The sequence below is a fragment of the Carassius carassius genome, chromosome 8, assembly GCF_963082965.1.
Source record: "Carassius carassius chromosome 8, fCarCar2.1, whole genome shotgun sequence".
Classification (NCBI taxonomy): Eukaryota; Metazoa; Chordata; class Actinopteri; order Cypriniformes; family Cyprinidae; genus Carassius; species Carassius carassius.
In genome coordinates, this window is record NC_081762.1 from 14,200,307 (window position 1) to 14,227,615 (window position 27,309).

A 27,309-nucleotide genomic window follows, 5' to 3' on the forward strand; every position below is an offset into this window, starting at 1 on the left:
AAAAATATGTTTTTGTTGACCTTGACATCATGCACTTATTATATATAAGAATTATATAAGTGCATGTGGTTTTTATTTCTTCTATCATTCTGGATAACATGGATTTTCTGTTTTCAGTCATCAACTGATTATACACTCACCTAAAGGATTATTAGGAACACCATACTAATACTGTGTTTGACCCCCTTTCGCCTTCAGAACTGCCTTAATTCTAAGTGGCATTGATTCAACAAGTTGCTGAAAGCATTCTTTAGAAATGTTGGCCCATATTGATAGGATAGCATCTTGCAGTTGTGTCCCAAATATACACAAACCTACAGCACAAACACACTGCATCAACCTCAAACATAATCATACTGTACAAACACTGCATAAACCACACAAAAAACGCTCATACCTGTCAGCGGAACCAGCTGCAATCGCACTCCCATCAGGAGACCAAGAGCATCTGAGAAGATTCTAAAAGCCCCCCCCAAAACTCTTTAATACAAAAACCTTTGGTTCTGCCGTGAACTTCCAGCTCAGCGTCAGTAAAGCTTACTGAAAGAATGAACTGATAATTCACCCTGATTTGAACGTCTAGCCTAAAAAAAAAAAAAAAAAATACACATTATACAGCAAACAGAGTGGAAATTGTTTATTTCAACTTGCAGTTGATGGAGATTTGTGGGATGCACATCCAGGGCACGAAGCTCCCGTTCCACCACATCCCAAAGATGCTCTATTGGGTTGAGATCTGGTGACTGTGAGGGCCATTTTAGTCCAGTGAACTCATTGTCATATTCAAGAAACCAATTTGAAATGATTCGATCTTTGTGACATGGTGCATTATCCTGCTGGAAGTAGCCATCAGAGGATGGGTACATGGTGGTCTTAAAGGGATGGACATGGTCAGAAACAATGCTCAGGTGGGCCGTGGCATTTAAATGATGCCCAATTGGCACTAAGGGGCCTAAAGTGTGTCAAGAAAACATCCCCCACACCATTACACCACCACCAGCAGCCTGCACAGTGGTAACAAGCCATGATGGATCCATGTTCTCATTCTGTTTACGCCAAATTCTGACTCTACCATCTGAATGTCTCAACAGAAATCGAGACTCATCAGACCAGGCAACATTTTTCCAGTCTTCAACTGTACAATTTTGGTGAGCTCGTGCAAATTGTAGCCTATTTTTCCTATTTATAGTGGAGATGAGTGGTACCCGGTGGGGTCTTCTGCTGTTGTAGCCCATCCGCCTCAAGGCTGTGCGTGTTGTGGCTTCACAAATGCTTTGCTGCATACCTCGGTTGTAACGAGTGGTTATTTCAGTCAAAGTTGCTCTTCTATCAGCTTGAATCAGTCGGCCCATTCTCCTCTGACCCCTAGCATCATCAAGGCATTGTCGCCCACAGGACTGCCGCATACTGGATGTTTTTCCCTTTTCACACCATTCTTTGTAAACCCTAGAAATGGTTGTGCGTGAAAATCCCAGTAACTGAGCAGATTGTGAAATATTCAGACCGGCCCGTCTGGCACCAACAACCATGCCACGATCAAAATAGCTTAAATCACCTTTCTTTCCCATTCTGACATTTAGTTTGGAGTTCAGGAGATTGTCTTGACCAGGACCACTCCCCTAAATGCATTGAAGCAACTGTCATGTGATTGGTTGATTAGATAATTGCATTAATGAGAAATTGAACAGGTGTTCCTAATAACCCTTTAGGTGAGTGTATGTGACCCTGGACCACAAAACAAGTCAAAAGGGTCAATTTTTCAAAATTGAGATTTATACACCATCTGAAAGCTGAATAAATAAGCAATTGATGTATGGTTGGTTAGGATAGGACAATATTTGGCGGAGATACAACTATTTGAAAACTGGAATCTGAGGGGTGCAAGAAAATAATCAAAATACTGAAAAAATTGCCTTTAAAGATTACCAAATTATGTCCTTAGCAATGCATATTACTAATCAAAATTTATTTTTTGATATTTATGGTAAGAAATGTTCTAAATATCTTATTGGAACATATTCTTTAATTAACATCCTAATGATTTTGGGCATAAAAGAAAAATAAAGAATTCTGATCCATAGAATGTATTTTTGACCATTGCTACAAATACCTGTGCTACTTTAGACTGGTTTTGTGGCCCAGGGTCACATATAACATATTTCTTACACAAAGACAGTGCACATACTTAAAAACAGGTTTATTAAAAGCATAAAAAAGCCAACGTTCAACATTTTCCACCAACTGTTCATCAATGTTTTCAAATCAAACACTAATGGCAAAAATCCAAACCATGTCCCCCTCTACCCATCCTCTTCTCACTCTCACATTCAGACACTGTCACAAAAACAGCATTCGCACACAGTTATTGAATCTCTCCGATGTAGAGGCGTTTATCACTGGATCCAGAGAGAACTGTGGGAGACATGTAATAATGGAGTCACAAATGGGTAAACAGTATGGAAGGAATTTGCTATTTTTACAATTCCAGATATGCATAATAGTTAAAGAAATATATATATATATATTTTTACCAATTGGTTCATCTGGATGGAAAGCGACCTCATTTACAGACCCAGCATGACCTGGGAGCTTATAAAGGATCCTACGGGACGTCGTGTCCCAAATATACACAAACCTACAGCACAAACACACTGCATCAACCTCAAACATAATCATACTGTACAAACACTGCATAAACCACACAAAAAATGCCCATACCTGTCAGCGGAACCAGCTGCAATCTTACTCCCATCAGGAGACCAAGAGCATCTGAGAAGATTCTAAAAGCCCCCCCACCAAAAACAAACAAACTCTTTAATACAAAACCTTTGGTTCTGCCGTGAACTTCCAGCTCAGTGTCAGTAAAGCTTACTGAAAGAATGAACTTATAATTCACCCTGATTGAAAGTCTAGCCTAAAAAAAAACATTATACAGCAAACACAGTGGAAATTGTTTATTTCCCTCTTTATAAACAACTCAGGGGATCTTATTTGTAATTATACAGAGAGACCTGGGATTACCTTCTCAAAGTTATGGACATTTCCCTGAAAGATCTTCACACACCTCTCCTTTGGGGCAAATGGACGGATATCCCAGACACGCACTGTTCCAGACAAATATGAAACATCAGCAGATGTAGCAGTTATGCACACATTAATAACAGGTACACATACATTACCATGCAAATGTTTGGGGTCTGCAAGATTATTTTTTTTTTGGAAATGAATACTGAATTCAGCAGGAACACATTAAACTGATGTAAAAGGGACAAAGATTAAATTTTTTTTGTTTGTTTTAAAAACATTCTGTGCTGACCTTTTATCAAAGAATCCTGAAAAAAAAAATCATACTAACCCCAAACTTTTAATCTGTAGTGTGTGTACACAAATGCACAAACACAGATTTAGGCTTACCGCTGTTATCCATTGAGTTAGACAGCAGGTAGGACCCGTCTACACTGAGACTCAGACCTGTCACAGAGTCTCCATGACCCTGCATACTGTAAATCAGCTTGTTCTGTCTGAGGTCCCATACCTGCAACATGAAACGCATACATACAGGAATAACTATACATACAAGCAAAAGAGCCCAGACATCATTTGCAGAGTATTTGTTGCACACAAACCTTTATGTCATTGTCGATGCCTCCTGAGATAATCTGGTCACTGGTGTCATTGAATGTCACACTAAGAACCTGATACGTGTTCTGGAATGTGTGAACAGAGGCCTTCTTCCTAATGTCCCACAGCTACAATAACACATGAACAAAAAAGTACTGTATACACTTTTAGACTATCTGAACACTATTAGCCTGACACACAAATGGCTTTCAAATTCTCTCGTGTTATGTCTGTCTAGCTATACATTCCAATCAACATTAAAATGAATAAGCAGCAACTTAAAGACTCACTGTAACAACTATCAAACATCGTTATCATAATCCATTCCAGACATTAAAATGTATTTGATTTATTAGCTATATGCCTTTTCATAGGACAGTAGCGGTTTGAGACAAAAAATGGGAATGGGTTTGGGACACGAACCAAAGTCATGAGCATCACACAAACATTTCTCGACATTTCTAGGAGTGCATTCTGACTCTGAAAGTGCTGATGATTTCCTGTTTTGTCTGCAAACTGAGCTGTAGTAATTGAAAGGTGGTGGTGGCATAATTGTTGAGAGATCTAAGCTTATATCTAGGTCAAAGGAAGGATGCAGGAAGCATAATTGCTGAATTGCCATCAACATACTCTACCTCTTACAAAACCTCAGACAGCTCCATGATACATCTGATCAATGTTTATATGAATAAAGTCTATAATAAATCAGTTCTGCCATATAAAGCAATCATTTCTGTTCAGAAGGGTTACCATTTCTACTTCTCGAAGCATGAACATTTTGGTTACAAGGACTTTTACAAACTTTTGTTGGGTTTGGAACAACAAGCATACATTTTTGGGTGAACTATCCCTTTAATATTATAGCCATGTTGCATTTTAACGAAATATCTAATGCTTCAGCTGCACTATAACCTTAAACCAGATTGAAAATGTAATAGCGTTTTTTTTGTTTGTTTCATAAAGTCAAGACATGTCACAGACTTCTAAAGAGTTTTGAGTCTACACTTGGTGAGTTGAATTTACCTTCACAGTTCCATCATCACTGCCCGTACAGGCCAGCTGTGGTCCACGGCGAGCCGGGAAACATGAGTTCACGAAGGACGTGTGACCTTTCAGACGCTTCACACGCTCCCCTGTCTCACTGTCCCACACGCACACCGTCTTGTCCGTACTGGCTGAAAAGAGCAGACTGGAGGACACAAACAGACTTAGTAGTATGTGATAGAATGATGCATTTATACAAGAATAATATATACAGCAACTACAGTATAAAAGTTTAAAATTAGTGTAAATGATACAGGAGGTTTTTAATTTTGTAATTTAGGCAAACACACCTGCCATCCGTGTTATAATGAAGCTCCATCACAGCTCCACTGTGGCCTTTAAGTGTTGCATAGTTCTCACACTCTCCATATACATTCCACAGCACTACAAGAACACAGACATCAGACAGAAGAACCAACAAATCAATACTACCTACACATTAAAAAAAGAATATATAAAAGACAAAATAATAAATGTCAAGTGACTCACAGATGAGACGGTCATATCCAGAGGAGGCTAACGTGGCTCCATTGGGGTGAAATTTGCAGCAGTAAACTTCACCTTCATGACCAGAGAGCAGCATTATAGGAGCCTGCAGACTGGAGCTGCGCGGGGGACCCTGACATTAACACAAACAGACACAGTGACACACACACAGATTAATGTTTATGCAGGTGCGGTTATAAATACTCAAGGATGATGAAGCCCCCCTGATCGTGAACCCACTAACCTTTGACTCCAGATGGCAATCTAAAATCAGTTTTGAACGAATCTTTCAAGTGAATCCTTCTTGTTCATATGCACGCATTTATTGTAGTACTAGTGTCTTTTTTTGTTGTTGTTTTTACTTGTGGGGAAAGTGTGTATAATGCTTGAATTAATAGAAGACTTGCATGAACACACATTGTAATCATAAAAATAATAAGACTGGTTTTGGTTGTGAACGACTCTGTTTTTGAATGAATTGGTTGAAAGAATGATTAAACGACTCAATCACATGACTTGATTCTCTAATATTCAGGGTTATTGTAAAATATAAGAGACTCTTTAAATAAGAAATCTGTAAAGATTTTAAGTTATTATACCTGATTGTATTCATATTATTGCATTAATACTGCCCAGGCACTTATTTATTTTTGTAGTTGTTTTTACTCTAATAATCTTTTTTTACATAATCACACAAATGTTCGATATCTGAAGAAGAACAAAGGGGTATGTATAGTGTTTACTGAAGAATAATAATACAGCTTTACTTCCATGACAACCTAACTTTTACAAAAACTCACTGAACGAATCGTCTTGGTGAGTTGATTCAAAAGATTCGATTCAGTAAGATGAATCACTACAACATGGTCCCATCAATACAGCATAGCCAGCATACAAAAGTTTGAGCAGCAGCTAGTCTTTTCCATCTAGGTTAAATCGCTCTCAGTCTCACCATCGCAGAGAGCTGCTGGGACTGCGCCGCAGACACCAGCTCGGTCCGGGGCCTCTTCACTCCGGCGGGAACCACTGCCATCTCTGCGACACGCTTCTTCGGTTCGATCATCGTTGTGGAAAAATACTCAAATCCCGACAATAAACGAAAAACGAACTAACCTATTATCTTCTTTTCAAATGAATGAGTTTTTCGAGCCACCAACCACTACCGAGCTCCACACACTCGCCGAGTAAAACACATCCGGTAATGGAGACTTCTGATTGGTTGGCTCAATAACAAAGCGATTTTATTGGCTACTGTTTAATCTCTGAACCGGAAGACAATGCACTCAGGGAACTCATGCTTCATCCAAACAAGGGGAGTGCACTGCTCTGCTCTGAATGTTCCTACGTTTTGTAGCGTCTTAAATAGTAACGTGGCTCTCAGTATGTACATTTTACCTTTTTTATTGGATCATATTTTTTTGTCACTGAAACTGCGATAATTTAGCACGTGCATATATTGCAGTCCTCTCACAGATTGTTTTCAAATTACAGTAAACGGTCCTAGACCTGATTCCATCGGGTAAGTTGATTGATCTTGGCCTATTCTTATCAGGCTTGCATGAGTTGCATGAACACTAATGATGGCATGTTTAGATGCAGTGGTCAAACTGGATTTGTTTTATGCTCCAGCTTGACCAGTTAAAGAACTGGTTACAGACAGATGCAAACCATACGTGTACCTCTCTGCAGTTGTGATGGCAGAGGAGCGGATGAGAGAGCCAGCTGGTTTGGATGAACTGCCAGCAATGTACAGCATTTTGAAGGGAGAGGTTAGATTTAAATCTCCATATGCAGAATATAAAATCACATAAATGTCATCTTACTTATTGTGTTTTCTTATTTATTTAGGTAGTTTCGGTGACAACTTATGCTGCTTTTGTTAAGATTCCAGGATACAAAAAACAAGGTAAAGTTGGAGAGTTATCAAGATGTGTGTTCTTGTTTAAATCGAGTTGAATACACACATATTTTTATGTTTATTTGTGTTTGCATCATCAGGTCTGGTTCATAAGAGTGAGATGTCGTCCTGTCGGGTGGAGAACCCAGCTGAAATTGTTGATGTAGGGGAACAAGTGTGGATAAAAGTCATTGGCAGAGAGGTACATTCAATTTGCATGTACAGAAATACAACAATAACAATGTTGTTTCATGCTGTAACCAACATATTATCATTGCATACACTAAAAGTGGAATTTTTGCAGTGATTAAACATTGGTTTCTTATAATTCAGATACAGGATTTGAATCATGCTTTTTGATTTGCATCCACTATCAGATGAAAGATGATAAAGTAAAACTGTCATTCTCTATGAAATCTGTCAATCAAGGCACTGGGCGGGACCTAGACCCCAACAATGTTATAGCAGAGTAATTGGTTTTATGGTACATTAGTGCAACCAAATGAGCAAACCAAACCCTGTACTCATAGGAGCCTGACTAAGGTAATTCATAACCATACCAAATTGTGGATAAATAAATCTTCACACAGACAGGACGAACGTCGCCGGAGACAGTTTGTGCTTAACACCACATGCAAAAAGTGTGGCTGCAGAGGTATGATCCTCCAGGTTATGTCAATCTGACCCAGTTCCAGTGTACATTAGACCCTTGTCCCTATTACAAACATTACAGTGCCACATCATCCTTCAGAAAGCATTCTGATATGCTGATTTGGTGCTCAGGAAATATTTCTTAATACTATTAATGTTGAAAACAGTTGCTTAATACTTTTGTGGAAATTGTGATACATTGGGTGTCAGTTTTAGATATTGTGATTATTGTCTTTACTTGCAGATTTTACTGTTGATCCCTCAGCACCTATGACGACAGTTTTTACGTCATAAATATAATTACCTACATGGCTGTTTTTATTGTAAGGTCACTTTGCAAAAGACTGCTTCTCCCAGCCTGGACTGCAGTACAGTTTAGTGCCAGAAGAAGAGGAGGAGGAGCCGCCAAAGACCAGTCAGCAAACCCAATCAGAGCCCCAGAAACGTAAAAAGGTACAGACACCCCCCTTTGACAGCAAAATTAATGCGCCAGATGACATGCTGCCTGCAAGCAGTTGTGTAACCCCGTTCATTTTATTTGTCGCCAACTTCTGAAATATTTCCCCATTGCTGACGTCTTGATCTGCCTTTCATTTGCAAACTCATGACGCCTCTTTGCATTTTCCCTACAGGAAAAGAAGGCTAAGAAAGACAAGAAGAAAAAGAAAGAGAAAAAAAGAGACCGCTCTTCATCCGATAGCAACGATGAAGTTGCCAAACGGCCACAGCATTCACACACACATTCAGAAAAGAAGAAAAAACACAAGAAACATAAGACAAAGTGATTCTTTTGGTTTGCAAAATAGTTGCAATATGAAAGTACAAGCTTGTGCAAGAAAAGTTTTTTTTTGCATGTATATCAAGATTAAATGTATCTGATCGATTTTGGAATGTATTTTTTGTTAATGATTAAAAGTTTGACCATTAAAAATGACTGGATTCATGTGTGAAGGTTAAAAGGTTCACTGCCCAACCTCCGAATGGCTTTTCACCCAGAAACACACAAGACCCAGTTGCTTGATTTAGAACACATGCACGTCACCCAGCAGACACTGGAACATGCTTAAATTAGAAGGACCTCACGGAAATATAGCAGTGTGTAAGACTGAGTCCTGTTAACAAACACATGGCACAGCACTGGAGCACTTAATGGAAATGTTGACACAATAAATTGCACAAGGTCGATTTGGAGCAAATGTCATTTATTGTTGACCAAAGGCATAAGCCATAACACTGACTGAAGAAGCATATCACACACCCAGAATACAAGCTCAAATACAGATCTGGAGATATGAAGTCGGAATTTTAATCAGTGTTTGAGGAACGGTGCAAATGAAATGGATGAACACCACAGAAAAACCACTGGAAATGTATATAACCATTGATGAGGACGGGTTGTGACTGAGGTTTTCCTTTATTCTGCCTTTATATAGTGTCGTGTGGAGACGACGTCGCCAAGTGTCAACGTCTGTTGATAAAAGAGAGAGATTGGCCAGTTGATATATATTAATTCAGTCAAACACCCATAAATATTGGCCTAAGTAATTACTAAATGGGCACCAGAACATGTTTTGCTTTTGCTGACTGTTCTTATAATTCTGTTCCCAGCCAAAGACGCACTTAATGTAAGTGCACACAATACTAACCAGAGTTAGGCTGTTGTCTTTGACTTCTCGGACCAGGGTGGTCTCTTTACCATCCCATTTCTGAACATGAACCATTTTGCCTCCGTCTAAAGTTACAGTGGACTGATGGACAAACAGAAACAACAGGGTAAAGGTAATAACACAAACAATTCTTACTTGGAAAACGGTCTCATTTTTTTGTCTTGCTACCCGGGAGCATGAGTGGCATTTCTATGTCTACAATTAATGATTGACCCGAGGAATGTCACGGGATAGGTCAATCTCCCACTGGGCTTTCTAAGAAACCCTTGTATCCCACCAACAAAACCCTATTGTGTTAAACATCTTTTACCCAATTCACAATGTGTCAGGCATGAAATTCTGCATGCCATTAGCAATCTCAAAGCACAGGACTACTGAAAGTGGGACTAATGTGTGCTCATAATACCTTAACTTTGCGGTCATCTGCAGTGGTCTCGTCAAATTCCTCTCCCAGTTTGAAATTGATTTCTGTGGTTTTGAATGTGCTGACGGTCTTAAGTGTGATGACATCGCCCTCCATTGAGATGATGGTCGTAGGTTTGGTCATACTGCCAACCTGACGCGTGGCAAAGCCCACGCCTGATAAACAAACATAACACACACTTTAGAAGAGGCATTTCTTCAATTCACTAGCAGAGACAAAATCAAGAACCAAAGATAATTTGGTGTGTACTGTAAAAAGTTAAAAATGCATATTAAGCATATTAAATAATTTATCAAATATTTACATTTTACACATTTGAAACATTTCTGAGGGGCTTAATTAAAAAATAAAAATATATTTTTAAGAGCCAAAAGTTACTTTTAAAAGTTGGTCATGTACTCTATAAATAAGTTGAAAACAAACTTTTATAATTAAAAGGTTCTTAATTTTTTAAAGAAAAATTTAAAATCTGAAGGATTTTATTAAATAGTATTTAAATATGAAATATATTTTCTAATCATTTTAAAATTAAAAATCATTCTAAAAGGGACTGTAATTTATTAGAGAAAATGCAAATAAAGAAAGATCATCTGCATAGCTTAAGGGCAGAATAGTAATAATTAAAGATTGCATATATATATATATATATATATTATATTCAAGGGTTAGTCATGAATGAACACATGTCTGCAAATAACCAAACTCTGGAACGGTCAAAATGGTCAAATCAGCACACATGCAATTTTGGGAGAATACAGGATTAAGTATTGATTTGTTCAGCAAATACTGTGATGGTGTATGTGTGCAAATGCAAGCAGGGCAGACTATTCTTTGACCACAGATAAAGAGCGAAAAATCAGGGTTCATTGGAGTTGAAACTGGTTGGTCAAAAGAAAAAGAAAAAACTACCCACTTTGTCTCGTCTACACTTGTCTCCCTTCTTCCCTCTATTGCTATCTCCATACAGTTGCATGCTGATTGATTTTTCCCCTTCATCTTCCACTCTTAAGCTACAAGTCACTCAACACTACTTTAAAATCACAAATGCTACACAACTGGCCAATAAATGGCCGGCGAGCATCTCAGAGACATTTCCATATGTTTTGTGTAACAAAACATCAAGGTCAGGATAGCCTATAGTTCAAGTTCTGTAGGCAGTATTCACTTGTTCATGTGATGGTTCAGTATCGTCACTAGATGGTAAAATAAACGACTCATTGTATTTTATACAAGAGAACCGCAGTTGCTCTACAGTCACACGTGGTTATAGCATGAATCTCTGTGTGTGTGTGTGTGTGTGTGTGTGTGTGTCTGTGTGTGTGTGTGTGTGTGTGTGTGTGAAAGCTTCACCAAGGGAGAGACCCTCCCTGGACCACATGCACTCCGTCTTAAACACACCCACACACACACACACACACACACACATAGCAGCACACATGCACCTGTAAAATAAATGCTCCTCAGATCACATTTCCCATTCTGAAACAATCAAAAACACTCACCCCATTTAAATGTGCTTACTTGCATCAAAAGGCACACCCTATGTTTAGCAGTAAAGCAATACACACCGCATATATCCATAGCATTCACCCCCTCCTTACTCACCGAGGGCTTTCATGTAGTCATCAAAATTCTTGCTCTCCTTTAAGTTCCATGTGCCAACAAAAACGTCTGCCATGTTTAGAGCTGAGTGAAAGAACAGGAGCAAAGACAGAGAGCGAGAAAAGAAGAGTGAGTAAGTGAGGAGGGTAAGACAGCACCACTGAGCTCCTACAATCTTACTGGCTGATTTATAACTGCTGTTTGTGATGTCATCACTACAAGCTTGGGGGGTGGATGGGGGAGGAGCAATGCCAGGAGAGAAAAGGACAGATGATAGACAGATGCGAGGGGGGTCGGAGAGATGGGGAGTTGAGAACTGTGGAAGAATCAATTGTGAAAGATAGAATAAAGAAGTCAAGGGATGGTTCAAGACAATCGAAAGCATTTTACATTCTCTAGAGTTTCTATATGAATTTAACTCTAAAAATGTCTGTTAAATGAATAAATGTAAATGTATTGGTCCAAAATTTTCTCCCAATTTGAACTCTATAAAATGGGATGAACTTATATTAAAATTATAGCTGATACAGGCAAGACAATAAATCTATTAAAAACCAATAAATAACTGCTTTTAAAACGCTATACTATTTTGTCTCAAATTAACAAAAAAAATCCTTTTAAAGGGGTCATATGATGCGATTTCAAGTTTTCAAGCTGTTCGTGCATCAATAAGATCCCTAAAGTTGCAAAGACTAAAGTCTCAAACCCAAAGAGATATTCTTTATAAAAGCTAAGACTCGACCACGCCCTCCTAAAACTCCTCATTTAAACACGCCCCCACATGTCTACATCACTATGTGAGAAGATTTGAATGACACCACCCAAATGTTTATGCAAAGAAAGAAGGCATAACTTTGATTCTCACCGTTGTTTTGTTACCTCTGCTGCCATGTTGTGGAGACACCGTTTCGTTGTGAAAGCGAAGCTACTTTGTTTGGACTTCCAAAAGAGGACACAACTAGAAATCAGTGGTTCACTGTTCCAGAACAGTTCAACCCAAATATACAGATGTGTGCAGTGAATTTTACAGATGACTGTTTCCTGATCCTGAGAAAATAGCCTACAATGCTGTTTACACACAAAGGCTGTTTTTATAAAGTGGGGCAATTCCAACTTTGCAAGGACAGTCTGGCACTTCTGACTCACAGCCTGTAAGTACGTTTTCATATAAAAAAAATTAGCAACTGACAATGTTGTTAGTAGTTTCTCCAACCACAGCATAACAGTTTTATGCTTACGCCAAACATAAAAAGACGTAAAAAGACAGTATAAGTCATTATAATCAGTAGTTATGTACCCACTGGATGCAACAAATGGCTTGTTTGTAATGGGTTTTATTGGCTTTGCCTGGTCGCGCCGGGACACACAGCATCACAGGATGTTAAGGGTCATGACATTTCCAACACACGCGTGAGGCATTCATCCAATCACAACGCACTGGATTTGTGCCAATCAGCATACACCTCACTTTTCAGAACGATGAGATTTGTACAAATCTACATGTTTCAGAAAGGGAGGGCATAGAAGAGCAACAATAATGTACAGTATGTGGAAAATAATGTGTTTTTGAAACCTTAAAAGTTCACCAAATACATAGCATATTTTCCTTTTAGCAACATCATATTACCCCTTTAAATGCTACAAGTGAATTCACAACATTATAATTTACGAAGGATGTTAATTTTGAGATTTGCAAAAAATTATATTTAACAACACTGTAAAAGTGTTAATGTTTTAAAATTTAACTTTAAGTGAAAGCAGGGATAATTTAAGTCTAAAAATAGGCAAATGAGCAAGCACTATTAAATATCCACCATCGACCCATACACAGAAAGAAAAATGGTGTAGAATCCATTTTCAATCAAAAATTGCTATTAAATTTCATAATTATTAAGAAATGTCAAATGGCCAAACAAACTGCATTAACTTTGAATAATTATTTTTGTAAAATGTACTGTAATATTATTAGTATTTTTTTTTTTACAGTTTAACATTAACTTGACTAAAATTACTTTAAACATTTTTATAGAAAATAAAATATCTAACTTTACTTTTCTATAAAGTATCTGCCAGTATCTACAAATAACTTTTTTATCAAATGGTCTGAAGTTGATTTAAGTGAATGCATAAAGTCAGCTCCCCTATATCATTTTGATCAACATATTGTTTTGTCACTGATAAAGCTCAATAATTGTCTTTCTTAGAAATATGTACTACAGTTGTTTTAAAAAAACATTATTTTGTTTGATATTCTGTTCTTTACATTTAGCTTTCAATCATTTAGCAGATGCTTTTTGACTAAGTGACTTAAAGTTTGGCTTAGAGAGCAAGAAAGGCAGAGAATGAGAGCGCAGTATGGAGGGGGGAGGAATGATTGATATGGGGGCCAGGGTCAGGCCATATTCTCTTCTCTCTCTGTCTCTTTCTTTTACAAGCCTCTGAGGACATGACCTTATGTCAGAGGACTCTTTCTTCCCACCCTCTAAACTCTTTGATTGGCTGTTGGCTCAGTAAGAAGCAGTTAAGATCTAGCCGTATCAGCTGCTGTTTGCACAATAATAACCAAATCATTGCATCAGTAACGCTAAACGGCTTCCCCAGCCCATCCTTTGAGCCACAAGGCTGAATTTACTTAAGTGTTTGTAAGTGAAGCAGCACGGTCTGAAACAGCCAATTGTTTCAGCATGTATAGTGTATGTAGAACAGTTTTTCTGTGAGAAGGGTCTGGGCACATAACAAGGTCTGGGATTAATGCTGAACTCTTGAATTTTTTATAATTTGCAACGTTAGGTTGAAGCTTGTTATCAGAGAGCAGCTGTTTTATAGTTCATGAACATTAGACATCTGTTGTAGGTTCTTTTGATCAATAGCAGCCTTTAACTAAAACCAAAAGCATTAAAAAACATTATCAGTAATTAAAATAAAACTGCAATTTAAAAAAAATTACAAAAGCATATAAGAAAATTATAGCATACATTTAAATGAAAACTGCAAATATAAAAATAATAGATAATTAAAAATATTAATGAATATTTTAATAGTAGTATATAAATGATACTAAAATAACACTGTAATTAGGCAAACGATGTCCCTAACAACTACCTCTACAATCTATAAAACCCAGTTCATTTCTCTAGAGGTGTCACGGTTCATGAATGCACCGTTTCCTGCTCGTCTCATGGGACCGGTCATCACGCCTACATCTGTCCTGTAAAAAGCCAAGCCCAGTAGTAAGTATGCGGCTACTATTGGGTGGGATCTCCGCCGAGAAGACCTCATCATCATCTACGCTCCTCCCGGTAAGACTAAGATGGTCAGCACGACTTCACAACTGTCAAGCACTTCTGGACTCCGGGGCTGAAGGTAATTTCAAGGACTATGCACTCGCACGCAGACTTCAAATTCCCCTCAGACCCGTCACTCACCAGATCACGGTTCACGCCCTCAATGAACAGAGACTGCCGGTCATCTCACACATCACTGAAGACATTACCCTCATCACATCAGGCAACCACTCAGAAATCATCTCAATCTACATCCTTGACTCTCCCCTTGCACCCATAGTACTTGGTCATCCCTGGCTCCTCCGTCACAACCCCAAAATAGACTGGCAATTGCATTCCATCCTGGCCTGGAGTAACAAGTGTCATGAGTCTTGTCTAGTGTCTGCTTGTCCATCTGTTTCTATGTCTGTGTTTCAGGAGGAAGCAGTGGATTTGTCTAACGTGCCTGCGGAGTACCTCCACCTGAAGGAAGTGTTCAGTAAGTCTCGTGCTGCTTCTCTCCCTCCGCATCGTCCCTATGAATGTGCCATAGATTTACTGTCAGGTAAGTCTCCGCCTAAAGGCAAATTATATTCACTTTCTGTCCCCGAAAGGCAGGCAATGGAGAAATATATTTCTGATTCTCTAGCTTCGAAGTTCATCCGCCCTTCCTCTTCTCCAGCGGGGGCGGGTTCTTTTTTGTGGGGAAGAAAGACGGATCGCTGCAACCTTGTATTGATTACCGGGGACTGAACAACTTCACGGTAAAGAATACTTACCCTTTGCCGTTGATGTCTTCAGCCTTCGAGAGGTTGCAGGGAGCGTCGATCTTCACGAAATTGGACTTACGTAATGCTTATCATTTGGTTCGTATCAGGGAGGGGGATGAATGGAAGACCGCTTAGGGAATACGCATGGATCCCGAGAAGGTTAAGGCTGTGGTAGAGTGGCCAAGTCCAGATTCCCGTAAGGCCCTACAGAGGTTTCTGGGGTTCGCCAACTTCTACTGGCGTTTTATTCACAACTTCAGTCAACTAGCCGCACCTCTGACTGCCTTGACCCCCCCAAAACTACTTTCAGGTGGTCAGACACAGCCGAGGCTGTGTTTGCCAAACTGAAGAGCTGCTTCGTTTCAGCCGTTATCCTAATCACCCCTGATCCATCACGTCAGTTTGTGGTGGAGGTCGACGCGTCGGAGGTGGGGGTAGGTGCGGTGTTATCCCAACGTTCTCCCTCAGACGACAAGATGCACCCGTGCGCATTTTTTTTCATATCGATTATCCCCTGCCGAATGCAATTATGATATTGGTAACCGAGAATTGTTGGCAGTCAAAATGGCATTTGAGGAATGGCGCCACTGGTTAGAAGGCTCGGGGGTTCCTTTTATATTATGGACCGACCACAAGAATTTAGAATACATTAGTACTGCCAAAAGGTTGAACTCCAGGCAGGCTCGGTGGGCACTTTTTTCGGACGTTTTGATTGTACGCTCTCGTACCGCCCGGGTTCCAAGACCATCAAACCTGATTCTTTGTCGCGCATTTTTGACCGTTCCGAACGACCGTCTACTCCCGAGTGTATTTTACCTGAGACATTAGTGGTCTCCACACTCACATGGGAAGTCGAATCGAAGGTCAAGACGGCCTTAGAAGGGGTAATGCCTCCGCCCGGGTGCCCACCGAATCGATTATTTGTGCCGGAGGGATTATGGTCCAACATCATTCAGTGGGGGCATTGCTCTAATGTGGCTTGTCATCCAGGAGTTAACCGTACTAAATTTTTGGTCAAGCAACGATTCTGGTGGCCACTTATGGCTCGTGACATTCACAGTTTTGTTTTGGCTTGCTCGGTTTGCGCCACTGGTAAGACTTCCAATCGACCCCCTGATGGGTTACTTCAACCGCTGCCGGTCCTTTTCGAGACCCTGGTCCCATATCGCACTAGATTTTATTACCGCCCTCCCAGGGCAACACGGTAGTCTTGATCGTGGTGGACCGGTTCTCGAAGGCGGCCCACTTTATTCCCTTGCCCAAATTACCCTCAGCCAAGGAGACACCGTTGACCGTAGTAGATCACGTCTTTCGTTTACATGGCCTCCCGACAGACGTGTTCTCCAACAGAGGACCCCAATTTGTGTCCAAATTTTGGCATGAATTTTGTAGATTACTTGGAGCGACTGTAAGTCTTTCCTCAGAGTTTCATCCCCAGAGCAATGGTCAAACCGAGAGAGCCAACCAAGATTTGGAAAGGGTGTTGCGATGTTTGGTCTCCAAGAATCCTTCCTCCTGGAGCCAACAACTGTCAATGGTGGAGTACGCCCACAATACATTACCAATATCAGCTACGGGCCTATCTCCGTTTGAGTGTAGGATACCAGCCACCAATTTTTCCCAGTCTGGAATCCGAAGTCGCGGTCCCCTCCGTTCACGCCTTTGTCCAGAGGTGTCACCGTACTTGGACTAGAGCCCGCGAGACTCTACTCCAAGTGGGGGCGCGCACCAAGGCTAAAGCCGGTTTAGGCCTCCCGTATACGTCGTGGGTCAAAAAGTGTGGCTTTCTACCAAGAACATTCCTCTCCGTTCCGTCTCTAATAAACTGGCTCCCAAATTTATTGGCCCGTTCACTGTCACCAAGATCATTAGTCCGGTGGCAGTCTGCCTTAAACTTCCTCCAGCGTACAGGAGAATTCATCCGCCTTTCATGTATCTAAAATAAAGCCTGTATTTCATTCTCCGATTAATCCGCCTGCCCCGGCTCCCCCCGCCACGACTCGTAGATGGGGAACCTACTTATTCGGTCAATCGTATTCTGGACTCAAGATGGAGGGGACGCGGATTTCAGTTCTTGGTGGACTGGGAGGGTTACGGTCCGGAGGAGAGAAGTTGGGTGCCTGTTAGAGACATCCTGGATCACTCTCTTATCGATGATTACAATCGACAGGTAAGGGAGTCTAGGGATGCCAGGAGGCGTCTTTAGGAGGAGGGGTACTGTCACGGTTCATGAATGCACCGTTTCCTGCTCGTCTCATGTTACGTCATGTTGATTGTTTCATGTGGGTGTTACCGCTGATCATCTGCAGCTCATTCCACCAGCCTACTTAATGCCCTGTCTTTCGTCTCTTGTTTGTCAGATCGTTGTTTGAGGTCCTCCGTGATTCTTGTCTGTGTTCCATCTGCTCAGCTCAGCTACGTTTGTATCAACTGACATTATCATCATTAACATTATTAGTTAAAAATACTTCCAGAATTCCATAAAGTTTTCGTTTGTAGTGTTTGTAGTTGTTAGGGAAATTAAAATTAGACTCAAGTGACAAATAAAAGACAATTTGCACTTCAAGTGTTAATAGTACTCATCCTGCTCTCCCAGTTTTTCCCGTTGGCTTTGGAAGCTTGTGTTATTCATATTAAACAAATGATGTCAAATATAGGTCAGTTCTCTCAAAAGGACTGATGATATAACCTTATGTGTTGTATAACACCACTTCTGGAATGATTTATAATATGCAAGTTTTCACCTTATACACTAGGTATTTGAACACACACTCATTGAGTGGACTGTCACTGTGTCTAACCCAACACAAATGTGTGACTAAACATGGTATGCAGACTTCATGTGTTTTGACATTTGACTCAAACAGGTGGAGGAGAATGAGTGAGCGAGTGAGAGAGCACTTTTAGAGAAAGAGGTGAGATGTCGACCTCCTTTTAAAACATAGATCATGAAATCAAGGTAAACAAAGTCACAAAACAACAGGTCACAAATCCAAGCTCTTTTACTTCAAACTGTAAATACATAGATTTCTTGTTGGCATGTCTGTTAGATTCTGTTCGGCAGCATTTAAAGGGGTCATATGACCTTGCTAAAAAGAACATTATTTGGTGTAATGAAATGTGTTCATGCAGTTTAAGGTTCAAAAAATACATTATTTTCCACATACTGTATATTATTTTTTCTCTTCTATGCCCCGCCTTTCTGAAACGTGTAGTTTTTTACAAAGCTCATCTGTCTGAAATGCAAGATATACACTGATTGGTCAGCTATTTAGTGCATTGTGATTGGACAAATGCCTCAAGCATGTGACAGAAATGTTACGCCCCTCACCATACTGTGATGACATGTGGCGTGACGAGAAAAAAACTATGAAAACCCATTACAAATGTGGCATTTGTTGCATCCAGTGGGGACGTAAATACTGATTAAAATGACTTACACGGTCTTATTACGCGTTGCGTTGAATATCGCACTGCGTAAACATAATACCATGTCTGCATTTGTGATCAGAGAAACGACAAACAACAAGCTCTAACAGTTACTTTACATTGTTCAAAACTTGCATTTTAATCATCGGTGGCAAATTCTTTACATATGAAAACGTACTTACTGACTGTGAGTCAGAAGTGCCAGACTGTCTTTGCAAATATGGAACTATCCCATTTAATAGAAACAGACACCGGATTCATGAGTTCGCCTTGCAGATAATAAAGCGAGACGAATAATATGTGTTTTTGGCGTGCTGCCCAGTGAGAGGGCTCTGAGCTCGGGATTGGCCCAAAAGTGGAGCGCTCCCCCCGGAATGGGTCAAAGGTGAGGAGTTGGGGAGGTGGAGGGACCCTTAAACATTAGAGCGAATGAAGGTAAGGATGCTATGATTATTTATAGTGGTTCTCTCTTGTGGTGGTTGGATAGATGGTGCGGTTATTTATAGTGAATTGGCCATGTTGATTGTCTGTGCGTGCACATTGCAAATCGCATCATGTGACCCCTTTAAAATTGTTTTGCAGAGTCGGGAATTCAACATGGAGGTCTGCTAACTGTTAATAGACTAACAAATTTTTAGTAAACAATAAAAAAATATACATAAAACTAAATATATCTTTTTAGACAGAACAAACGGCTTATTACGTATTCGTGCAGTGTACATCTATAATAAAGTGATGCAAAAAAATAATAATAATAATACAGCAGGCTACTCTAGTTTTGTAGTACTGTCCGATAATGAAAGCAAATCGCTGTATGTTTACCTCTGTATGATAACCGCTGTATGATTACAATTACACTAACTTTTAATCTATCTACATGATGTCCTGCTAGGCTAAATAATAAATTGTCCTTCCAATATTAAAATACAAATTCAATTTGCTTCAAGTAGGCCTAAGTGAATGTCAATAAAGGTTTTAATGGTTTTCCAAATATTTGAATCACAACTAAATAAGTAGGCTACTATTGGTAGGATACCACACGCACGTGTCAAGGTGTAGAAAAACCTGGCCTGCGTCCCAATCAGGCAGCAAGGAAGCCGACCGGAAGTTGAAGTCGGCCGGGTGCTGCCATCTTGTAGCAGAACTTCACTTGCGTTAGCATCCCATTGACCTCCCATTCATTTTGGCGTCACTTTGACAGCGAATAACTTTACATCTGAGGCGTTTAAAGACTCCATTTGTCCATTATTTATTTCTAAAGATACACGACAATGTATAAAGTGCTCCATTACCTTCTATGTTACATTATGGCCCCGAAACAGTTTTTGTAAAAATAGGCTAACGATTGCGTCATAACCACTCGACTCTCTGTCGCATTACCGTACAGACAGGGGGAGAAGCTCGCAGGCAATTAACTTAATATGGCGTACTGGCGTTACATTTTAAAATACTATACAAAATAATTAATCAGAATACTTACTCCTTCTCACTCACGCCAAAGAACTCCCCGCTCAAGCTCGCCGTCTCTGCAAGATTAACGATGGCAGTTTGCATGCACAGCCACTTAGAAGATTTACATCTGGCAGACAGGTTGCTGACGTCATCAAGCTTAGTTTGAGTCTGCGCGTCAGAAACGGAAGTGCTAAAAATGCTAAAAACGGGCTTCACTTGTCTCAATTGAGTTCCAATGGGGTCGCTGTGTCCATTTCTTTTACTGTCTATGGTCCCAATGTGCACGATATCCATCCTAAAGTCTATGTGATATTAGTGATTTGCAAAACTATTTAGTGCAGATAGGGTAGATAGTGTATGCACATTAAGACGCAGGTTTGGTAAATTGATTCCGCGCGCCTCTCCCCCCTGCTTCCACACACTGCCCTCTCATGGACATGTGGATTCAACCCACACACACATATACAGCTGAACACACACAGCCAGCCAAGCGCAAACACACATACAAAGCCGCGCTGCAGTAACCATGACAATACAGAGAGACCTGCAAACACACAGTCTGGAGAAGTTTACATTAATTATATCTTTAACCAAAATAAGGAAGCCAACGAATAAAGGGAGTAGAGTGGAACAGATGCAGCTATAGGTAAGGCAGAGAATGTGTGCAGAAGGCATTTGGGAACAGCTAATTGGCTGATTTATTATATTCAGTGTAATCAATTTCTTTCTTTCATTGCAGATGTTAAGTCATGATCAACATCATATTCACATCACTTTAACGGTGGCAGAAACGTCAAAAAATAAATAAATATTGGCTACATGTGATTCAATAGGCTAATATTAATAATAATACATTGCATTTTAGTAGAAAATTAAATTTAGACAGAAGAATGCCTAAAAATTCCTTGCGAATGTAGATAGGTTTTTGCTAGGCTGTATTTTGTGAGAGAACCTCACAATGGTGAAACATGACGAAAACCCCTCACTAATATAAACCTCTGTGTGTGTGTGTGTGTGTGTGTGAGAGTGTGTGTTAGTTCTCTGTGTGTTACCGGGGAGACGCTCCTGCAGCAGGATGCGAAGTATCCGGTAACGCGCTCGTAGCTTTTCCAAAAGATGCGGCTTCGCGATATCCCCGTGTTACCTCATGTCTGACAGACGCTGATTGAATATTGGCTGCTGCGCACTGTCCGGTTCAAAGCTTTCCATTCAGCGCTGTTTTTTAAACTTTCACGAACCCTCACAGACACTGACAAGTTTCTTTAGAGGTGCGCGTTGATTTCATCATGGCAACAGACTTGTTAACCATTTTGTAAACCCGCCGGACATCTCTGGGACAGTATGGCTAGTGTATCAAACTCATGGGTTTACTGATGCACAAATACTGAAGATACTACGAGCGGTGGAACAAAATGACACCGGCGTGGAACCAGCGACCGGGGCGAGAGCCACCGAGACCCAGATGGGGACTGACAGGTGAGTTTGAATGATCAATAAATAAATACATTCAACGAAATGGGGCATTGGCTGTAAAATTTTAAGTAGGCCAATTAACTGGTCGACATTTGAAGAATAACCATTAAATGTATCCTGACAATGAACAAACTAAGCAAATGATAATAATAATAATATTTAATCAGTAATTTAATGTAATCATTAATACATTTATTTTTTCACAACATAAAATAAATTTTCACAAATAAGTAGGGCTTTGTGAAAAGTAACAAGAACATATTTTAGGTTTACTAATTAGTTATTTACAATGGCTTTGCTTTGGTAACAGTCCTTTCAAAACACTTTCTAAGTATTGACGTAAAAGTGAAACAGCATCTTTGACTGCTTTAGGTGTTCAATTTCTTAAAGGCTCGTGACCTGTATCCTTCCACTTTAAGACGTATGTTTAGCGAGTACATAAAAAGACAGACAGAAAGAAAGAAAGAAAAAAAGAAAGAAAGAAAGAAAAACAAGCTGCGTCCAGAGTAAAGTGATCCTGCACGATCAGATTTGATCCTCTTCCGTTACCCCTGGAGCATGAGGTGCAATTTGAGAATCTGCATGTCTCGGCATTGCTCCTCAATACACACCTGCTCTTAATTATTAATGTTGCACACTTCCTCTTTAATTCGCCTGCGTAAGCTCCCCCCCCCCCAAAAAAAATCTGATATTCCAATATTGTGTGCTGCACTTTTGATGAACAAAGCATATCTTTGGACACATTTCGGTACTAACAAAAAAATTGTGGTAATAACAACAGTATACTCAAAATTCTGACTACATCCTCTCATTTTACATGTTTATGTGTTCCAGATCAAAGGATCAAACTGCCAAAATGCCCAAATGCTGCCCCTCGGCTACCTCTTCCATCTTACCTGCACAGGTCCAGACCCCGAAGGCCTCCCACAGACTTTGGGCCTTCAGAAAGCCCTGTGTATCACTGGGAGGAAGCAGGAGTTCCCAGGGCGAGCGGCTACCATGCCAGACACGCAGAATCAAGCCCAGTGCGCCCACGAATCGTGACCGTGGTGCGGCCGTGCGGACAGGAGAGCATGCGGAAGATCTCACTGCTGTTAAACCGCCGCGCAGTGCAGACATTCGAGCAACTGATGGCAGATGTGTCCGAGGCGCTTGGCTTCCCCTGCTGGAACAACGCTCGAATACGACGACTCTTTAGCCCTGTTGGGCGAGAAATCCACAGCCTAGCCGACTTCTTCCGCTTCGACCATGCCTTCTTGGCCTTTGGGAACAGCCGACCGTCTCTTGACGAGGTACATGCAGCACTAGTTGAGTTATATCCAGAAAACCCCAGCCATTGCGAACACCTGCTGAGAGTATGGGAGCGTATCCTGAGACCCAAGGCCACAAAGGCGGATAGTGGTTTCCATGATGATGACGCCGGAGCCATGATTTCCATACCTACGGTACATGATCAACAGGTAAACCAACCGGTTGTCAACAACTTGCAGCCTGTTGGAAGGCAAAAAGAAAAGGTGAGGAGAGAAAAGCAAAGACGACTGTGGAGGAGGAGAGGCGACCTGCAGAAAGAAGATGAGAAGGAGATAAAGGAGGAGGAAGGAAAGAGAGAAGCTGTTTGCTGCAGGAGCTATCGAGGATGTGGCCCACCTATACCACCAATCAGAAGCAGTCAATGTTCTCAACCAGACAGGCCAAATAACCACAGTAATAAAAGTACTTCATCTCAGAACAACTTGGAAAAAACACAACAAAGATCACTGAAAGCGGACAAGCATGTTGCCAATACAAAGTCAAGGCCAGCTGTTCCTCAAAACCGGGATAAAGATCTCAATTTGGAGACAATAACGGAGCAGGACATTATCAAGCAGGAAAAAGTTGAGCAGAAAGACTTACAGAGTCAAATACCGGCTGATGGGGCCGTAGTGTCGCTGGAGGACATTGAGCGCTGCTATGATATGGGCCGTGTGGTAGGAGACGGGAACTTTGCGGTGGTCAGGGAGTGCCGTGTAAGAGGCCTGGCTGAAACGTTCGCTATGAAGATTGTGGACAACACAAAGCTGCAGGGACGCGGTCACATGATTCAGAATGAGATCGCTCTCCTGCGTAGTCTGGAACATCCTCGCCTCATACAGCTGTTTCGTTCTCATCACACGGACACCCATGTTTACCTTCTGATGGAGCTGGTGACCGGTGGAGACCTGTTTGATGCTATCACTCAGAACGGCAGGTTTACTGAGCCAAGTGCTGCATGCATGATCAGAGACATCAGTCAGGCTCTGGAATACATCCACAGCAAGAGCATCGCACACCGAGACATCAAACCTGAAAACCTACTGGTAAGAGTGACTCAAGATTAGTGTTATTTTAGTATTATTTAAATATATTTAATATTTCAAATTAACTTTTTTTTGTGTTTTTGTCATTTGTAATAGTTTTTTTTATATATTAAAAAATGTTGTATGATTTTCAGTCAAATTGCTATGAATTAAAAATAATACTTATATATTGAATGAAACATGAAATATGGAAACAGACTGAAATACTCCAATAATCTTAAACTTATCATTTAGATTTAATTTTTATTTTAGTAGTATTTTTTATTTTATTTTAGTACTTCAACTTAACATGAACTACTAGCTTTCAGTTTATGGCTAAGGCAACATCATTTTAGTTTTTTAAATCTGAATTTTTCATGTGTTATATTTTATTTTATTTCAACTGAATCGTTGCAAGTAGCTTCTTTAGGAATCGGCGAATCATTAATAACATAAGCTACATAGTATGGGAATTGTGAATGTGTTCATTTTCATAAAACATCCAAACAAATCAATGAAATTAAACTGATCTGAACTTCCAAAACTACATATGCGAGCAAACTGTTTAAGATGTTTTAGAAAACTGTTTTAGCTCTGGTCGGACTTTTCGACGAGAAAGATTGGTTGGTGAGCACGTGCCATAGTCCCTCAGCTCTCTCACAGTATAAAAGCAAGTACAGTTTGTTCGCGCTACAGCGCCACTCGTTGAAAAACGTAGCTCATTACCTCAAAAACTTGCAGTACTTTGAAACCAGCTACTTTGTTATCCATCATTTTGAAAATTGGACATGTATTTAAAAAGAGTATAAGATATTATATAATATTCAGCTCATATCATATCTCTTTTTTGTTTCTGATTTTTAGGTACAGCGTGATGGCAATGGATGCTTGAATCTAAAGTTGGCTGATTTTGGATTAGCCATGGTGGTCACGGAGCCAGTGTTCACAGTCTGTGGCACACCTACATATGTTGCTCCAGAGATACTTGCTGAGACAGGTAATGTCAGTACATTTAGAAAAGCGGGGACTGGTTGGACAAAAAAAAAAAAAAACCTGAGCTACAGCTCTGTCCTAAATCTCAAACACTAAGGTTTAAAACTATTAGTATCATGATCTGACACTAACATTTGACAAGATATTTCATATGTTCAGCTATGCATATGTATATGTCTATGTATGAGCAGGTTACGGTGTTGGAGTAGACGTTTGGGCGATGGGTGTCATACTGTTTGTCCTGCTGAGTGGGTTTCCTCCATTCCGCAGTCCAGATCGTAATCAAGAGGAACTATTCCGTCTCATCCAGAAAGGAGAAGTCCACTTTCTGTCCCCGTACTGGGATAATGCATCTGAGGGTGAGATACTGAACTCCAGCATTTGACCACCGTACAAAGAAAGTGACTTAAGTGTTAGATCAATCAAAAAAGTAAAGTCTGTCATCATTTACTCAATCCCATATTGTTTTTAAACTTGTATGACATACTTTCTTTCAAGAAGCTCCATTACAGTTTGCACTAAGTCATTACAATTTGTGTGCTTTATTCAAAGGTGGAGTAAATGAGAGAATTTTCATTTTTGGCTGTTGGACTATTCCATTTAACCATTCATATATTCTCTAATTTAGATGCTGTAATCTAGAAATATGATAAATGCTGATATATGTGTTTTGCAGGGGCTAAAGCTCTAGTCAGGGCTTTGCTGGAGGTCAACCCAAAAAGACGTTTGACAGCTAGTCAAACCCTGCAGCACGACTGGCTTCAGCACGCAACAGCACCAAAAGAGCATAAGGGGGCGATAAAAGCCACTGACTCCAAAGCTGAGAGGCGCAACCAGCAGAAACTGAGCAGACAGGTGGAAAGTGGTGAAAATAAGAGTGATTTTAGCAAACCAGAATTGTTGGCAGAGAAATGTCATGCAGCACAAATTTACGAGAACATACTAAATAATAATAATTATGAACCAGATATTAACATGTATGAAAGAGACCAGCAAATTCAAGAGATTGATAATATGACAAGCAATCAACAAAAGGCATCCCATGCAGAAGATACCACCACCACAAACAAGCAATATACCACGGATCAGCACAAACCTGAGAAACCAGCACAGCAAGAAGATATTGACACAAAACAAGAGTGACCTGCTGAGAAACGAGTTAGTTATGGACAGTGAAGACTGAAGAAGCCAGCAAACTAAACAAGCCATGAGAAACATAAAGTACACCTGAGAAAAAAATATAACAAACATAAACAAAATACTCCGTAGTAAACAATATCTTTCTCATACTGTCAAACTCTTAGCACTGATTCTGACTGAGAATTCTCTTTTTAAATCTGCACTGATCTCCACATTTCTGCACTCATTATGGAGGAAAATCTGCTGAATTAGTGTAAATATGGTTAAAGTTTTCAAAGGCGCTCACAGTGCACTCTTCTTGGCAGCTTAAGGTATAATCCAATATTTAAAAAACAAATTCTGTATAAATTCTGTGTGTGCTTGCAGGTCACTAATGAAATGATCTGTGACATTAAAGTAACTATTAAGAGATATTATTTAGTGACTAGAGGCAGAAGGACACTTTATGTTGTAATGTTGTTTTAGTATGTAAAAGCCTCCGATTAACCTATCTTAATCTGTGTTATTTTAAAAGAAAGACATTTCAAGGACTAATTTAGTTTTTTAATATGTATCGGTCAAGCTTGGCCTCTGCCAATGTTTGTGGGAATGTTAGTTGGGTAGACTAGCAAGTAATAAGCTAAAAGTATTTAGTATTATTTGCCTTTGCATGTCTCATGTCATGCATTTATATTGCACATCTTTAAATTTGTTCAGTCTTTTTAACCCCCCCCCCCCTTTTTTTTTGTTTGGTTAAAGTTGTTTTGCAAATTTTTTTGAAACATTATGAGTACTGTGTTAATGTTAAATGATTTAGACTGTAGGTTCAGACAATTAAAGTTTACTAGCTGTTCGGTCACACGTTTCTATACGTTGTTGAGAAAATAATGTTTTTTTTTTAATGATAAAAATGTTTATTTTCTTACTTCTGTTCATCTTTTAACACTTACAATTTCTGAGATACCAAGTTGTTCAGAGTAATTATTAATGAATAAAGCCTTTGTCCTTGTCAGGTGACTTCAGTCTTTCAACCTTCATGGTAGCGTGTCTCAAAACAAGCCCAAAGTTGTAAAATGAGCTATTTTAGGTGTACTACAGTTGTA

General features: G+C 39.9%; 4 protein-coding genes across 5 annotated transcripts; 2 read left to right on the plus strand and 2 right to left on the minus strand.

The window, feature by feature from the left end:
- Window positions 1–2,180: 2,180 nt before the first annotated feature.
- LOC132145359 (U5 small nuclear ribonucleoprotein 40 kDa protein-like) lies at window positions 2,181–6,357 on the minus strand. The gene is made up of 10 exons (XM_059556297.1): window positions 6,104–6,357; window positions 5,155–5,284; window positions 4,956–5,049; window positions 4,645–4,810; window positions 3,627–3,749; window positions 3,415–3,535; window positions 3,022–3,104; window positions 2,719–2,780; window positions 2,532–2,635; window positions 2,181–2,412 (listed from the first exon to the last, which is right to left on the minus strand). Exons 1-10 carry the CDS (start codon window positions 6,212–6,214, stop codon window positions 2,363–2,365), a joined length of 1,044 nt encoding a protein of 347 aa, XP_059412280.1. The 5' UTR covers window positions 6,215–6,357; the 3' UTR covers window positions 2,181–2,362.
- A 133-nt stretch (window positions 6,358–6,490) lies between these two features.
- LOC132145361 (zinc finger CCHC domain-containing protein 17-like) lies at window positions 6,491–8,630 on the plus strand. 2 transcript variants are annotated; one of them, XM_059556301.1, is made up of 8 exons: window positions 6,491–6,670; window positions 6,781–6,920; window positions 7,000–7,057; window positions 7,150–7,250; window positions 7,426–7,517; window positions 7,639–7,703; window positions 8,028–8,152; window positions 8,332–8,630. In XM_059556301.1, exons 2-8 carry the CDS (start codon window positions 6,846–6,848, stop codon window positions 8,482–8,484), a joined length of 669 nt encoding a protein of 222 aa, XP_059412284.1. In that variant the 5' UTR covers window positions 6,491–6,670; window positions 6,781–6,845; the 3' UTR covers window positions 8,485–8,630. The 2 variants fall into 2 exon arrangements, with proteins under 2 accessions (XP_059412284.1, XP_059412283.1); XM_059556300.1 differs by having other exon boundaries at window positions 6,492–6,670; window positions 6,841–6,920.
- Window positions 8,631–8,884: 254 nt separating this feature from the next.
- On the minus strand, window positions 8,885–11,565 carry fabp3 (fatty acid binding protein 3, muscle and heart). Its single transcript, XM_059556298.1, has 4 exons — window positions 11,396–11,565; window positions 9,773–9,945; window positions 9,346–9,447; window positions 8,885–9,167 (listed from the first exon to the last, which is right to left on the minus strand). The coding sequence occupies exons 1-4, from the start codon at window positions 11,466–11,468 to the stop codon at window positions 9,114–9,116; spliced, it is 402 nt and encodes a 133-aa protein (XP_059412281.1). The 5' UTR covers window positions 11,469–11,565; the 3' UTR covers window positions 8,885–9,113.
- Window positions 11,566–20,583: 9,018 nt separating this feature from the next.
- Window positions 20,584–26,277, plus strand: dclk3 (doublecortin-like kinase 3). The gene is made up of 6 exons (XM_059556289.1): window positions 20,584–20,952; window positions 21,344–21,782; window positions 22,614–24,115; window positions 24,959–25,091; window positions 25,279–25,446; window positions 25,764–26,277. The coding sequence occupies exons 2-6, from the start codon at window positions 21,719–21,721 to the stop codon at window positions 26,228–26,230; spliced, it is 2,334 nt and encodes a 777-aa protein (XP_059412272.1). The 5' UTR covers window positions 20,584–20,952; window positions 21,344–21,718; the 3' UTR covers window positions 26,231–26,277.
- The last annotated feature ends 1,032 nt before the right edge of the window (window positions 26,278–27,309 follow it).